Source organism: Camelus bactrianus, chromosome 1, assembly GCF_048773025.1.
Source record: "Camelus bactrianus isolate YW-2024 breed Bactrian camel chromosome 1, ASM4877302v1, whole genome shotgun sequence".
Classification (NCBI taxonomy): domain Eukaryota; kingdom Metazoa; phylum Chordata; class Mammalia; order Artiodactyla; family Camelidae; genus Camelus; species Camelus bactrianus.
The window spans coordinates 106,485,491-106,501,896 of NC_133539.1; the positions used below are offsets into that span (position 1 = coordinate 106,485,491).

At 50.4% G+C, this 16,406-nt stretch overlaps 1 protein-coding gene across 5 annotated transcripts in view; it reads right to left on the reverse strand.

Moving 5' to 3' along the window:
- Positions 1-5,190: 5,190 nt before the first annotated feature.
- The window catches only part of MRAS (muscle RAS oncogene homolog), a 56,040-nt gene continuing 44,824 nt past the window's right edge, over positions 5,191-16,406 (reverse strand). For 3 of the 5 annotated variants that reach the window (XM_045514729.2, XM_074370698.1, XM_045514728.2), the window contains exons 3-7: positions 16,075-16,228; positions 14,624-14,723; positions 11,374-11,510; positions 9,828-9,907; positions 5,191-8,469 (exon numbers count right to left, since the gene is read on the reverse strand). In XM_045514729.2, the coding sequence (XP_045370685.1) occupies positions 9,832-9,907; positions 11,374-11,510; positions 14,624-14,723; positions 16,075-16,228 (467 nt within the window). In that variant the 3' untranslated portion in view covers positions 5,191-8,469; positions 9,828-9,831. The remainder of the gene's footprint in view (positions 8,470-9,827; positions 9,908-11,373; positions 11,511-14,623; positions 14,724-16,074; positions 16,229-16,406) is intronic. The other 2 variants (XR_012509277.1, XM_074370711.1) reach the window with 2 other exon arrangements.

The window sequence follows — 16,406 nt, forward strand, 5'->3', positions numbered from 1 at the left end:
CCCAGGAGAATACATGTGTGTCTACACACAATTTTGCGCATGATTTCAAGGGGGGTCAGCTACCCCATCTGTTACCCCACGGAGCCAAAGTTAATAACCCCTGTGCTAGGGTCCCTGGGTTCCAGACTTTAAAGGACCCTTGTTAATCAGATGCAGGAAGAAGAGGGGAGGGATCTGGGAAACTACCCAGAATGCCCGCTGCTGTCTTGGAGATGAGAACAAAAACCAAGCTGCCACTTACCTTCACGTGGTAGGAATTTTCATTTTTTATCTACAGGTATTAATTCAGTGGTTCTCAAACTTTTGGGTGCATCCAAATCACCTGGAGGGCTGGTGAAGCCCACATGGCAGGGCCTCGCCTCAGAATTTCTGACTCAGTATGACAGGAGGGGAGGAGACAGGGCTCAGCCATTAAAGGAATGACACAGCAGATAGCACCAAGATGGTGGGAAAGTCAACTCCCAGTAGACCTTGAGCTTCAATATGTGCTCACTGAAATACAATAACACGCCAAAGGGTACTCCCATAGGTGCCATGACAGTTTCAAGGCTGATCATAAAAGGTCAAAAAGTGGGCGATGATTGCCCAATTCCTGGGAATCCCAGCTCCTTCCCCAAAGGAGTTGGAATAATCCCCCCACCTGTTAGCATATGAAGTTACTGAGCCCATAAAAACTAAGCCCCCACACCTCAGGGCTGATCTCATTTTTCCTAGCTGCCCCCGTGCTCTAAGCACTCCCCTCCTTCTGAATGAGTTGGACCGTACTGTCTACGGAGCGCGTAACTATTATTACTTTAAACTGAACACCCAACCCCTATACCTTGTGGCCTTTCTCTTGCCTTCTGAATTAGCCTGCAATCTGTCTACGGAGTATGTATCTCTAAATAAATCTACCTTTACTCAGCTGTGGCTCGCTCTTGAATTCTTTCCTGCGTGAAGCTAAGGACCCATACTTGGCAGGTCCTTGACCTGGAACACGGCCATCCCCTCGCCCCACATTTTTCTTGTATAAAGTAGGTCTGAGATGGGGCCAGATAATTTGCATTTCTAAGCAGTTCCCAGGTGAAGCTGAAGCTGCTGGTCTGGGGACCACACTTTGAGAACCACTTACCCAATTAATTCACCTCCATTCATCGGCTCAGGCGCAGGTCCCATGACTGACTTGGAAGCTGGGTTTGAGTCAGAATTAATGGTTTCTTTCATCATCACCACATGTTCCTTCTACTGAAAGCAACCATCCATCAGTCTTGGCCAGTAGGAACTCAGCTTTCTTTTCTCATGTTTAAATTTTCACATTAACATGATAATGAGCGATTTGGCACGATGCTGGAATTCCACGAAGTGGAAGTCCCGGGGATAAGAGCACCCCACGCTGGCACAGAACACCCACCTTTAGAGAGCCCTTCAAGAGTCAAAGCCTTTCCACAGTCTCAGCCGGGATTCAGAGCACTTTACATTGAACACAGATGTCCACATTTTAAGAAAAATGCTAGGGTGTTTGAGAAGCAAACTGGGATCCAATTTGCCTTGGTGTAAAAAAGGTTCTGTAACGAAGGAAACCACTTGCTGGCTGTGGGGATACTTCTGAGCTCACTGCCTGACCAGGTGGAACCTGGTGGCTGTTACAGGCAGAAGAGCAAACTGGTCTGAAAGCAGATGAGGCTTCCTCTGGGTGGACGTGGCTGAACTGGGTCGTGAGGCGAGTCCAGGCTGGATTTCATTTCAATCCTGAGTTGATGTTCCAGGGCTGTGACTCTCAGATTTTATTGCACATGTGAATTACCAAGGGCTCTTGTTAAAGTGCAGATTCTGATTCAAGAAGTCGGGACAGAGCCCAGGAGTCTCCATTTCCAACAGTCTCCTGGGTGATGCTGATGGTGACATCTGTGACACTTGGGAATTTTACCCACTACCTTCTTCAAAACCGTGGAGATGGAGGTGGAGTTTATTTTTTAAAGATCCTGGTTTCCCTAGGAACCCAGGCATGCTTTAGAAAGAGAAATCGTTAATCTTCAAAAGTGATAGTTACTCAGCTTAATACTGAATGAAAGTTCCATCTTGTCTGTGAACAGCGTCCTCATCTACAGGGTACAAACTTTACAAGAGTTCCCTTTTCAGCTCCTCCAGGTTGAGGGATTTCTCCCCATGCCCAGATCAAAATGGTTTATCATTCCCATTAGGCTGCAAACCTCTGTGATATAGTGGCTGGGTTTTAACGTCCTCTGATGTCCTGATGTGTGGCTTAGAGCTACACAAATGAGTATTTTTTTTTCTTTCTTAAAGCCTTTACTTTTTTCCCTACAAAATCCATCTTTTCAATATCTAATAAGTGTTAAGTTTTGTCAGTCTTCATTTTCCAAGATATAGGAAACAACCACAAAATCTTAAAGCTTTTACTTTTGAGACATGACAGAAAAATTTTACAGGTCCACATGGAAAATAAATACACAATCGCAGTTGAAAGTGAAGACAATCTGATCAGAAAGCTTTCACTCCTGTCGGCTAATAGACAAAGCTGAAGTCCTGAGTGTGACATGCAGCAGGGCCGAAAGGGATGGTAATTAGTGATTGAACATATTTGACCTCCCTTTTCTTGTGGGAAATGAATGTTAGCTGGTTACTAGGTGTTCAGTGGATCCCCTCTGACACATCTGATAAATGAGATGGGGCGCCATTGATGTGGGAGGTTTGAACAGAGTGGAGACATGATTTGGCTTCTGTTTTTATCAAAACTTCTCTGGTTGCTGTACTGAGAATGAAGTGCAGAAAGACACGGGTGAAACAGGCATGGATGATGGCGCCTCGGGCTGGAACGTTAGCCCACTGCTACTAGGCGATGGGAAACGGGAGGATTTTGGATGTATTACGCAGGTAGAGGCTGCAGGACTTGCTGACAGCTTGGATGTGAGGTGTGAAAGAGAGGAGTTAAGGCTGACTCCAGGACTTTTGGCCTGAGCCGAGGAAGCTGTGGGGAGGCAGGCATATGGGAGGGCGAAGATCAGGAACTCAGCCTGGACAGGTTAACTCTGAGACACCGTGCTGGAGACATCCAAACGGAGGTGTCAAGTAGGCAGCTGGGTAAGTGAGTGGGGTCTCGGAGAGAGAATTTTAGGCTGGAAATAGACCTTTGGGAGTCACCAGCACCTAAAAGGCATTTGACTCTCCAGATTGGGTGAGATCACCAGGAGAGTAGTTGAGGTGTGGAAGAGGACCAAGGACAGCTCTGGAGTGCTCCACTTAACAGGTTAGATGGAAGAGGAGGGATCAGCAAAGGAGACTAGGGAGTGGCCACGAGGAAGGAAACAACCAAGACTTGGCAACATCCTAGCAGTCAAGGGGAGAGACCAACAAGGAAGGGCCAGTAATCAACTGTGTCAAGGCTGTGAAAATATCAGATATGAGAAGGTTGAGAACCAACCCTGAAATTAGTGAGATGGGAGCCACTGGTGACATTGAGGAGAAGGGCAGTGGTAGAGCCATGGATGAAAGTCTATTTGGAGCAGTTCAAAAGGAATGAGAGGAATTCATAACGATGAATATAGATTACTCCTTAAAAAATTTCTTTTACCTTTTTTGGGGGGGTAGGTAATTGGGTTTGTTTTTTAATGTAGGTGCTGGGGATTGAACCTAGGACCTTGTGCATGCTAAGCACGCATCTACCACTGAGCTACAGCCTCCCTGCTAGATTAATCTTTTAAGATGGCTTCCTGCAAAAGACAGCAGAGAAGCACGTGTCACCTGGCAGAGGAGGTGGTTCAAAGGAAGGTTTTGTTCTTGTTTATGAGATGGGAAAGGTCCAGTTGAGAGAGAGCTGATGATGCAGGAAAGAAAGGGGTGAAGTGCCAGAGGGCCTGGGTGGGTTCTAGTGCCCAAGAGAAGGGACTGGCTTTAGCCAGGAGCATGGACAGTTCATCCGTAGCAGCCAAGGAGGCAGAGTGCAGGTGGGAGCGGGGGGTGGAGATGGCGGAGTCTGGAAATGCTGTTCAGCTGGCTTCCACTTTCTCAGTGGAGGAGGAAGCATCAGCTGAGAGTGAGCGAGGTTTGACACAGTGAGAAGAAGGCAATGTGAAGATGGACAAGAGAGAGATTTGAAGATGCTGACCTTGAAGATGGGAGTGATGTGGCCACAAGTCATGGAGTGCCAGCAGCACCAGAAGCTGGAAGAGGCAAGAAGCGAATTCTCCACTAGATCCCGTTAGGAGCCCAGTCCTGCCGACACCTTGACCTCAGCCCAGTGATACTGAGTCTGGATTTCTGGCCTCTAGAACTGTGAGAGGATAAACTTCTGTTATAAGCTGGTAAGTTTGTGGTCATTTGTTACAACAGCCACAGAAAACTAATACAGGACTAAAGGAGAACTATCAGAGGACACTTTGTCCTGCTCACCGCCATATACCCAGCACCCAGCCCAATGCCTGGCACATGGTGGGCCCAATAAATATGTGTGGAATGAATGAACAGGCAGTGGCCACCACACCACTCCTCCCACTCTAGCCTGCAGTCCCCCTTCTCTGCTCCCAGCCCAGAGGGTGTGAGAAGCACCCTCTAGCCCCTACAATTACGGGCTTCAGCCATCACCACTCAAAGAGGTAACAAGAGTAAGATTTGACCTCTTGGTCTCTATTCCCTGGAAAAAAAGACCCAAAGAGGCTCAGCTTTTTGGTCAAGTACCCACCAGTTTCAACCAACAGGGAAATGACATCACATGGTACAAAAGACTGTAATCTTGCATATGGGGGCAGGGGACACTGCATGAAAAGCAACATGAGACAACCCACTAGGTGTCCTTTACAAAGAGCATGATTTCTGGGATCCTTACCACGAGCTCCCACACTTAGCTTTAGCCCTCTGCCTAGGAGGTGCACAGTATTGCCCCATTCACAGGCGGGGCAACTGACGATTAAAGCAGGTAACTTGCTCAAAGACATATAAAAGTCCGAGGCAGAGCCCGAATCCGGGGCTGCTGAACATCAGCAGGCTGTGTCTCTAAACGTTGCGCTCACCTGCCTTCATCCTCTGGCCTCTGTGCAGGATGGGGACACCCCTCATAGCCACCAGCCGTCTCCTCCTTACTTTAGGTCTGCTCCGCAAGAGGGTGGTGTTCTGGGCCAGACACTGACAACGCTGACAACGTACAGTGTTCTCAGTGACACTTTAGGAACATTTGAGTAAGAGGAAATCAGACAGACAAGTGTTCCTCTTCTTTTATTAATGAGTTGAGATACATAAAGACTTAATAAAAGTTACATAAAAGGCTCAAGCATCATTGGGATCTTCGGGCATCACTCTCGTTTCATGACAACGGCCACCTGTGTAGACAATGGCGGACACTGTGGAACAGAGGCTGAGGGCTCACAGGTGCTCAGTGATTCAAGTATCTTTCATTTTAAGTAAACCCAACGTGGAATTTCTAATCCAAGGGGCTGCTAATGGAGGTGACCCGTCTCTGGCTCCAGATTTACTGTACCACATCTGAGGGGTCTTTGGGTTAGAGCTGCCACGTGTTAGTGGATCATGTCTCCTGGGAAAGTGAGACAGGCCACACTAGGCTACCAGGTACTCTCCACAAGAAGGTAAGGGGCAAAGTCCTAACAGAAACCATCCAAGTGTCCCCTGTGAGGCAGAGTGGCCATCACTTCAGGCTGTGGGGGAGGGAAGGATGGCTGGGATTACCTGCTGGAGAGAAAAGGAGCCCTCTAAGTGGGGGAGGGGGAGGCAGAACACTAGAAGGAAATCTGAGGGCACACAGTGGCAAAGGCATGGAATGTGGGGACTTCAGGAAGGGTGTGCTCCAGTGGATGTGAAGGTAGCACTATTCAGATGGAAAACCAGTGGGAACACCAGAATGTCATCCAAGACACAAGTCTCACTGGATTCCTCATTCAGGAAGTAGCATGGCCAACTGGTTTTCCAGACTGATCCTGCCAGGTGACCATGTCCTGGGGATACCCCAGGGTATACTCCACTCTGGCCTCTCTGGAAGCCGCCACTGCCACAAGGGCCCAGGGTTCTCTAAAATGCAAAGAACCGTCTTTTAAAAGTGTTATTTACCCCTGTCACCTCTGGGCTAAATGAGGTCATGGGAGATGAAGGCTGATCATCAGCTCAACAGCAGAGGCTGAAGAAGGCCATTCCCTACTTAGTTTCTCCCCCAGGCATTGTGGGCTGAGTGCAGGCTAGATGCCCTGGAAGCTGGGGCTGGGGCTGGGGCCGGGGCAGATACACAGCCTTATTGAGGGGAGAGCCTGGGAGCAGCTGGAATCCATTTATCTGGTTACCTTCATGGCTCAGGGCTTCATTCTAGATCAACTGATCTGCATCCAGCAAGACCCCCAACCCGCTCAGTGCCCTGAGGGAGATGCAGGCTCCACGGTGGGCAGGGGTCCGTGCCCGGGAGATTTCCAGCAGTGGATGCTACCCTGTGTGCAGGGCTTCCGGTCTCGCTCCACCACTTCCTCCAGCACCGCATCTCCATACTTCCTTCTTCCTGTCTGTCTTGCCTTTTCCTCGTCTCCAGTCTGCAGCTGCCACCCAACTGCGCCATGGCTGCTGGGGTGTGGCTCAGAGGAGCATTAGGGTTGGAAAAAAGCCTTGTTCTGTTAGTGTTTTGAAGGTCCATTAACATGATCTTGGGAAGCTCGGAAGTGCCTGATCTGGAATGTTCTTTGTTACCTTTCCTTTTAGGGTTAGATACAAAAGGGCCATTTAGACAAATAAAGAGGTTTGATTTTTCAACAAGCAAAAGTCCCAACTGTCTTGTTCTGCAGCAAAATCACTCTTTGGCTGGGCCCCTCGGTGCTGGCGATCTTGCTGAGTTAGGAACTCAGTACACTTTCAAAACCTGAGAAGAAGCCAGGTGTCTCACCGTCCAATTAGGTGCTCACTTTCCCCAGGTTTCCTTCTCCAAATGGCGCCAAGCCACCCACTGGGGGTCTCCTAGTTTGCTTGGTAGCTGATTTGTAACATCTGGAGCTCCTCTCGGGGTCGGGAGTGGAGCTGCCCCTCCACCTGGCCCCAGTCTAGCTCGCACCAGCAGCACCTGAGAGGGAGGGGGTCATCGCCAGGGAGCTGGGGGACGGTCCCCTCGTAGAAGCGGGTGTGTGGGAGCCATGTCATCACCCCAACCTTACTTTCTCCTCCAATTATAGTGTATAGTTAAGATAGTTAAGATCCAGGAGGTTAATAAAAATTTGTCCTAGAAAGGCAACCTAATACTAAGTCTGCAAATGCTTAAAGGGGTTTTGCTCATTTACTGGGCTTCAGAAGTGACAGTCGGTTGACTCAAAGGGCAAATGGCTTCAGGTCTTGGTGCTGTTTTAGTATGAACAGTATTGGATCATTTTTGGTTAAGATTTAGCACTTACTGGAGTTTTCCAGATGATGTAAAAATTAGCTTACTTTGACACGGAAAACATACAAGCCTTGGCGGTGTGTTTGTATCAGAGGCACCAGGCAGGCCAGATGATGGTTGAAAGCCCTCACAGGGCTGCGAAGAACACAGAACTTAGCCCACACCACCTAAAAAATGAATGAACACTTTTGCAACACCTACCAACGGACTTAATTTATACATTTCCAGGGTAATGAGAAGCCCTTTTAAAACTGTCATGCCAGCCTCTCCCCTCAACAAAATAGAATTCCATTTCCTAATATCTGTATTCTCAGCCACAGTCAAATCTTCTGGGGGAACACAGCTCTCTTCTCCCCAGTTTATAAGCCGCGAGTAGGGTCCGCTTCTCCCTAGGCCTCCAGCCACAGTCGCCATGAACTTCCGGTCTCTCAGTCACTCTACTTTCATATTGAGTTTTGGCACAGCTGGGAAAACTCAGCTAAAAAACCACCACCACGATGTTCCAGACATGTTATGCGAGAAGTCTGCTGAAGACTTGAAACTTCACCAGGCAGTGGGCACAGACCCCTTTAATAAAATAATAATCACTAAAATAATTTAAAAATCTAGAAAAGACATCCAAGCTCAGACACTGTGGACGAGGGGCAGGGTGGGGAGAGCTTGAGCATGGCTTGTTTTTGTACGTGGAGGAAACACTTCCACGTCAAACCCACACTATGTAGTTCAAAGAAACAACACAGCCACCAAGAGAGGGAGGAACCGGGTGGAGTCAGCACAGGGGCTGGGACGCTGCTCTGCGCACCGTCACCTCCTGGTCTCTGCTGAGACCTGGGGAAGCCCACGCCCTTCTAACAAAGCCAGACCCTTTCTCCTCCCAGCCCAGCCTCCCCCTCTCCCTTCCGGTGCCAAGTCCTCAGGCCAAGGGTCATGGTTAGAAATGGTCTTCAGTGCGGTTAGGCAGTGGAGGGGTCCAGAGGGCTGGCCAGTTCCCAGTCACTGTGCCCAGGGCCTCGGGCAATCACAATATCACGCATTGCAGTTTGTGGGTGCCTGTGGCCCGGTCTCCCCGCCATTTGGTTTTCTTCTTCTTCTTCTGGCTTTTTTCTGGAATCTGTTGCCTTTTGAGACAAGGGAGGGCAGAATAAGGACATTAGAGAGGGCTTTGCTTCTCTCTGCTCTGTCCTCCCCGGTCCCTGGGTCTGCAGCGGCGGCTAGGAGGTCTGTTCTGGTTCTGGAGGGGGAGGGGGCATAGGTTGGGGAGGGAGAGGAGGACCTGGCCTGGACAGCATCTCTAAGGCAGGGAAAGTGGGAAGGGAGAGAAGGCAGAGCAAAACCCGCCATCCAACTGGTGAGAACTGATACCACACTGTGGCTCCATTCATTTCAATCACAGGCTGTGTTATCTGTTATAGTGTTGGCCCCCGTTTCTGTGTTTCATATTTTAAATAAAATGATGGGTCAACTGAGTACAAAAGCTTTTTACATGTTTTCTGTTTATTTTTCCTGTGTCTAAAACCTGCCCTCGGAACTAGAGGTCCAGAACCAAGACAGCACACCTCCTGATGAGGTAGCAGATCCTGACTGGAGGCAAAATGCCCACGAGAACACCATTTAATGAGTGCAGGACTGCCAGCTAGAGCATAAGGTGAAGGCTGCAAACCACAGTCCATGCTGGGAATAAAGAGAAAAGGAGGCTGTTGGGTGTGTGTGGGGGTGGGGAGGGTGGGGGGGGTGCGTGCACGTGCATGTGCACGCGCAGGCGCTGGGGGCGCTGAGAGCCACTGTTAAAGCCCTGCCTGTGATTCTGTAACTAAGCAACAGCCTGAGAGGTCACCAGCATAAGACAACATACTAACACATGATGTCTGAGAACCACTGGTTAGGGAGCTCTGTACAACGAGGATTTTGGAAACAAGAAAGATGGGGGACAGTGAGACGAGCCAGGAGGCCATCTCAGGTATCTAAGCACGAGATGATTGAGGTCTAGAGCCCGACTATGCAAAGGAAGGTAAAAGAGATGACGGGCTGGGATTTCTGACAATCCTTGCAGACTGATAGTGTGTGGGGTCTGGTAAGGAGACACACAGGCAACGCCTCCGCACTTGGAGCTGAGAAATCAGAATGTTGGTTGTCCAGGTGAAATGTTCAGGGGCACTCTGACATCAGGGAAGAGGAGAGGCACCTACTTTTTACTGTGTTGGCGGCTTTGGTGTTGGGAGAACACCAGGGGCTGGATGGGGGGGCGCTGCCCTCCAGGAGCCTGAGCAACAGGCCACAGGGGAGGTCAGGGAGGAGGCCCAGCTGACAGCTCGGGCAGGAAGGTGGGAGGGGTAGAGATGGATGGAAGTACAGGAAATCCAAAAACAGGCCCAGAACCATCCAGCCTGGGCCTCGGACAAGGCACGTGCTCCTCCAGCCCTCCTGGAGCCCTTCCTGCCGCGGAGACCCTGCTTCCAGGCAGGCGAGCATTGCTCACCTAATTACTCTAACCAGGTCGTGGAAGGCTTTGTCCACGTTGAGAGGTGGGTCCTTGGCACTGGTTTCAATGTATGGGATCTGGAAGGCAAAGTTCAATTTGGTAAGAGTGTCACCGAGATCCACAAAGCCCTGTTTCCTAAACATGCAAACTCTCAGAGGTCCTGAGGAACCCTTCACAGCCCCCACGGAATCCTGGCTCCTACAACCTCAAGCCTTTGGTGGCTTCTCACTCTTTAAAGTCAGAAAGTTTTACTGACAGCTCTGCTGATTCTCTCTTGTCTTCTGGTCACAGAGACATTTAATAGCTGCCTAAAAATAGAATGAAAATGATCTTTTTATACACTTAAAGACTGCTTCATTTATCAAACAGCCACGTGTTCTGATTCTACTCATTTTGCTTTCTGAGGTCTATTTCTCTGCCTTGGGGGACTTCTGCTCCTCTCTCCAGGCCTTCCAGCGGGGACTCTGGCAGGAAAGGCTGAGGGGAGGCTGGGCCCTGGGCCAGACTTTGCACCCTAACGACCTGGGCAATCTGCACGTCCCACCGCCCACAACCAGCCTGCCTGGCCCAGCTCTTGCGTGGCCTGCATCTATGAGCCCGGAGCTCGGCCACGTTTACGGAAGGCTTATGTCTGCACGTCTAAGGCTGAGTCATCATCACCAGTCTGGAAGGCAACAGTGGTCGGGAGATGTGGTGGAGGAGACCCTATAGGGCCATCCACGTCTACCCCAAGTCTCAGGCTGGCACAGGGAGGAGAACAAAGGCCCTGTGAGGTCAGGACACAGCCTTCTATTTTAACAGGGACCCCACAAAGGCAGGAGGCTCACCATCACTCTCCCACAAGGGAAGAGAGTATAAGGTCCAGACAATGCACACAGCCTCCCTAGATGAGATGCAGGTAAGCCGACTATGATTAGACTGAAGAACTTTGGTGTTTTTTGCAACTTTCTCCTGATATAACAAAATTAAGGCATTTCATTATAATAGATTTTAAAAAGAAAAGCATAGTGAAGAAAAAAAAACAGATCCAACACTTTAAACGATGGCGGTGGATGCTGTGTGACGGGGTAAGTTGTGACTCAAGAGGAGCCCATTGTAAATGATGGCCCGGAACACATCATAAATACCAGGCCATTAACGATCATCACAGGGGATCAGATGTTCCCACACGGCTGTGGCTCTAGCAGGTGTCTTGCTGGAGCTGACCCAGACACAAGGCACCAAGGACACAACCTGGACCTTTGAAATCTTCATTCGACAAATATTTGAGCCTCTGATAACCCTGAGGGGAAACTGCCTTCCAACCACTGTTAGGCTGTTAGATTGTGGACCACTCACTGAGATGACCGTGGGCTGCTTGGCCTCTCAGGTCTCAACACCCCTGACCTCACTAATTCTCATGTTAACACTCTGAGGTAAGTAAGCAAACATCTCCATGGTGCACTGGGGAGGCAGAGCTCAGAGGGGTGATGTACTGGCCCAAGGCCACACAGTGGCCAACAGAGAATCATGATCTGCACAAGGTACACGGTCCACTTCCCACCTGGCCTCACCCGGACAGGTGGGAGTGCTGAGGTCCGCTTCAGAGCCTCGTCCAGGTGTGGCATGCACCTCGATAGCTCCCAGGAGCCGGAGTCCAGTGCAACCTTGTGAGGGCAGGAAATTCTTTCCTGTGCTCCCCTAGGGGGAAGTGGGAGGGCAGCGGGGCTGAGATTCCCCTGAGCCCCTTCATGGCCTATAATCCTGCTGGCTCAGTAAATCCCTGGTTCCTGGGGCCTCAGACCTCTGCTGCTGGCCGTCCCACTCACAAGCACACTTGTAATACCCCCAGGTCCCCAGACACCTCTACCTTCTTTCTGGGGGTCCTGCTTCTGAAGAAATGCTGATGCACATGATCTGGTTTCTTAGAATTCTAGGACTTCATAGTCACAGGTCTTAAAGTAAACTAAACTGCAACAAACGGCAGTATTATTTGACTCCACTACAGGGCTAGGAAGCGCCATCTTCCTGCACCAGGTGGGGGCGGCCTTGCTGGGTCAGCTAAAGAGGAACTTGCCTTATGACCTTGAAAATTAGAGGGGAAGGTAGAGCTCAGTGGTAGACTGCATGCTTAGCAAGCACAAGGTCCTGGGCTCAATCCCCAGTCCCTCTGTTAAATAAACAAACAAACCTAACCCCTCCCCCCAAATTAAAACAACAACAATAACAAAAAACCCAAAACAAAACAAAATTAAAAAATCAAAAATTAGGACAGTAGCTCGCAGGGTCATTTGGTTAAATGATAAATGAGGCAGCGGCATTCACTGTAGGAGAAACAAAGGCTGAGAGACTGGAGACCTGGTTTCTTGTGGGTAGGGGTGGGGGTTAGGGGGGAACTACTCACCAGCTGTGAGGCCCCTGGAATTCGCTTAGCCTGCAGTGTCTTATTCCCTTTTCCTTGCAGAATGGGGTTATTGCTACCCCGTGCAGTGCCCTTCCCCCACTGCCGCCAGACACCCAGGGCGGTGGGAGGGACTCCAGAAGGGGTCTGTGAAGGCACCGAGCATCAGCTCACTGTATGGGGCCCGAGGCTGTGGAGTTCAGGATGCCGGCCAGTGGAAGGCATGCCTCCCTCCTGTGTGTGAGGCCTGCGTCCAGTGCTAACCCAGAGGTCAGTTCTGGTCCTCACCTAGAGACCACTGAGCACACCTGTCTTGGGTGATCACTCCTTCCTTCTTGAGGCATTTTATTTCCCTGGCCCCCAAGACCCCACTCTGGTCCTCACACAGCACTGACCGCTCAGTCCCTTTTGTTCCTTCCTCCTCACCCCCTCCTCCCACCGCACCAAAGTGCCCCAAGTCTCAGTCCCGGGACCCTGCCCTACCTACACTCATTCACTTGGGTTTCATGGCTTTGTTTTCTTTTTCCTTTATGTGTGTGTGTGCATATATATACATAAAATTGAGGTATAATTAATGTATAGCATACATTCTATTTGATTCAGGTGTACAACATCATGATTCGATATTTGTATATATTGCAAAATGATCACCACAATAAGTCTAGTTAACACCCATCACCACAGAATTTTTTTTCTTGTGATGAGAACTTTTAAGATTTAGTCTGGTTTCATGGATTTAAATTCTACCCACACTCTGCTGATTTCCAATATTTACCTCCAGATAGTCTACCTGACAGCTGTCTTGATATCGCCACTTGATTATCCACTTGGTTCCTCAAACCAAGGATCTAAAACAAGACTCCTGGTCTCCCCCACATGCTCTGCTCCGGTCCCCCTGCCCAGTTACTGGAACTCCAGTCTTCTGAAAGTTCCTCGGCATCATCCTCAAATCCTCTCTCTCTCACTCCACATCTAATCTGTAAACAAATCCTGTCAGCTCTCAGAAATCTACCCAGAATCCAACCACTTCTTGCCACGTCCATGAGCCCGACACTGGTCCACGTCAGCCTGCCTGCACGGGGTTCTGGGCAGCCCCCACAGACCTTTCTCCTCACGGCCACCAGAGGGCAGCTGTTCGGTCGTGAGCCAGGCCAAGTCACTCAGTCAAAACCCTTGAAAGGTTTCTCTGTCACTCTGAGTAAAAGCCCATCTGGCCTCAAACCACTTCTCTGACCTTGCCTCCTGCTACTCACCCTCCTACTCCTTCTGCTATGGCCACACTGGCCTCCTTATGCCCCTTGCTGTTGCTCAAACTCCCACCTCCGGGCCTTTGCACTGATTATTCCCTCTGCTGGAACATTCTTTCCCCAGGTATCCAGAGGACGTATTCCCTCACCTCCTGTCAGTCCTCGCTGACATGCACCTTCCCAGCGAGGTGCTCCCTGACCACCCATCCGGAAAAGCACTCCACTTCACGTTCCCTACCGCCATCCCTGATTTACTCCACCCCCAGCACAGGTCCCCTTCTCACACGTTCTAATCTGCTTCCTTTATTGTCTGTCTGCTGCCACCAGAAGTAAGCGCCCTGTGGCAAGGGTTTTGTTTCCCAGGGTCTAGGACCATTGAATGAACACGTGAATAAACACAGAAAGCAGAGACAAGCAGACCTGTCACTGAACCCCCTTCCTCTACTCACAGAGCTGGGCCCACCGGGCAGGGGGAAGGCGCAGCCCTGCAGACGTCCCAGGTGGACACCTACACAACTGACCCATGAGGCCGGGCGTGGCTGTGCTGAGGTGGGGGAGGGGTGGGAAGAAGCCCAGCGGCCCCACCATCCAGTGGGCAAAGGGGTATCACAATGAACTGAAAACAAAAATAAAACAGAAACAAAACCAAAGATGTCTACTGACACACACTGTGGCCTGGGCAGACCTCGGTTTGATCACTTATAAGATGGAGACAGTGGTACCGACCTCAACGTGTGGCTGGGGGAGTAGACGCTCCCCCAGCACAACCCCAGCACAGAGCAGGGCTCAGGGGAGGCAGCTGAGCTGACGATTCTCACACAGTCAGGTGCTGGCTCAGAGAAGGGGACACAAGCCAACCCCCTGCACAGCCCAGCAATGAACCTGCAGCATCAGGGCCAGGAGTTGGCCTGTCCAGCCCACCGTGAGGGTCCCTGCTCCCCACAGCAGGGCCTCTGATGACTGACAAGGGGTGCTTTCTCTCTGGTCTGCCGTCTGGTTTCACAAAATATCCCACATCGCATGTGCCCCATGAGGCTGCTCTGTGGAATCCAGCCCATTACCTAGGAGGCCTGAGTTCCATCCCCACAAAGACTGCAGGAGAGGTGGGACACTGACATCCCCTGACCATGCCCCATGCCCCCAGCCCCCCCCCCCACCCCACCTACATTGTGTTTGGTCGCCATTTCTTTTCCTTGCTCCCTGGTGATTTTCCTCAAATGCATCAAATCAACCTTGTTGGCCACGAGAATCATCGGGAATGACTCCCTGGAAAATAAAGGAACAGCAGCTTGTGAGGTTTCACTGCCCCCACTCCTGGTGGAGGTGTATAGCCACCCCTCAGGCCTGACAGCACACAGCACCTCCCGATGGGCCTGGGGCTGACCTCAGAGTCTTTCCCTCCACATCTCCAGAAAGGGAAAAGAGGCCTGGGGGCTGCCTTGGTTTGAAGCCTTAGGCCTGTTGCAAAGTGAGCTGGGATTCTCCAGGGAACCTCTGGCTCTGCACTGTCTGGGCCAGCGGCTGGGTTCCCAGGTGCCTCCTCCCATCTCCCCGTCACCCTGATGCACCCCCAACACAGGCCATCATGCTCTGGTCGCCAGCAATGACTCATGAAGAGCACCAGGGCCAGGGGCTGGCGCACAGTTGTCACTTACTAAATGGCAGCTGCAAAATCAGGATGGCTCCCAGGAGAGGGAGGGAGGGGTTCAGAGGTATGTCTGCCTTAAAGATTCCCATTGGCACATGTGGCCAAATTGCTGCCCAAAAGTGAACGAAATGGAAGTCTCACAGCATCATTGTCAACACTGAGTATTTTCATTAAAAAAATTATAATTTGGTGGGTGAAACATGGTACTTTATTATTCTTCCTTGCACTTCTTTGATTAGCAAGAAGACTGAATATTTTTCCACATCTGAGTCATTTATGTTTTCTCTTTAGAAAGTCCTATAGTCAGGGGCTTAATCCACATTTATTCTTCATAGCTTTTTGCATATGTGTATGTGTACATATCCCTTTATCTTGAAAAGTTATTAGCAATTTGCCTTTGAGACAGGTGTTAACTGGTTCTTTCAAATTTACCAAGATTTTTTCAAAGTTTGCTGTTTTCCTATTAGTTTATCCTTTGACTTTAACATTGCCTCTTTATGAGCCAATTAACTAAAAAGACCAGTTGGGCTTAAAACAGACTCCAAACTATTTAACTAGTCGATACTATGCTAAGGAAAAAATGAGCCTTTAATTACAGGCTTGTAAATCTTACAGTAAAATGTGATTTAGCCAATTGCAATGTATACTGGAAAGAAAATTCACTTTTTCTTTGGAATAAAACTTGGTTAAATTGGAGCGGAAACAGATGTTACTTATGTTCCCTTGATTCATCATTGGGGACAGTTTAGGAGAGATGGGTGGGAGCTGAATCCTTGGGGCCTTGGGTGCATGGAGACCCCTGGCCACCTGGAAAGAGAGAGGGTGGGAGCTGGTGGGTGTCTGAGGGATCTAGGTCTGAATTCAGCTCTGCCCTTCGTGCTTCAGTTTTCACCTGAAGATCTGAGACAGACAGACAGACGGAGCCCACCTGAGCCAGGCGTGGGGAGGTCCCTGCCCAGCCGCCCTCACCTGTCCTTGACGCGCAGGATGAGCTGGTGGAAGCGGTCCACGTGCTCAAAGCTGGCCTTGTCCGTGACTGAGAAGACGATGAGGAAGCCGTCCCCCGTGCGCATGTACTGCTCCCGCATGGCGCTGAACTCCTCCTGCCCGGCTGTGTCCAGAACTGGGGTGGGATGAGGCTGCTCAGGGGCTGTCACCACCCACCCAGGAGCCCCCGCGGCCTGTGGCCCCCAGGGTGGCTCCCATCAGCTGTCCCCACAAGCTCCCAGGGCCCAGCGCTCTAAGGGCCCAGCGGGGCCTCAGGCACCGCAGTGTGAGGCTCTGACTCATTTGTGGACCAA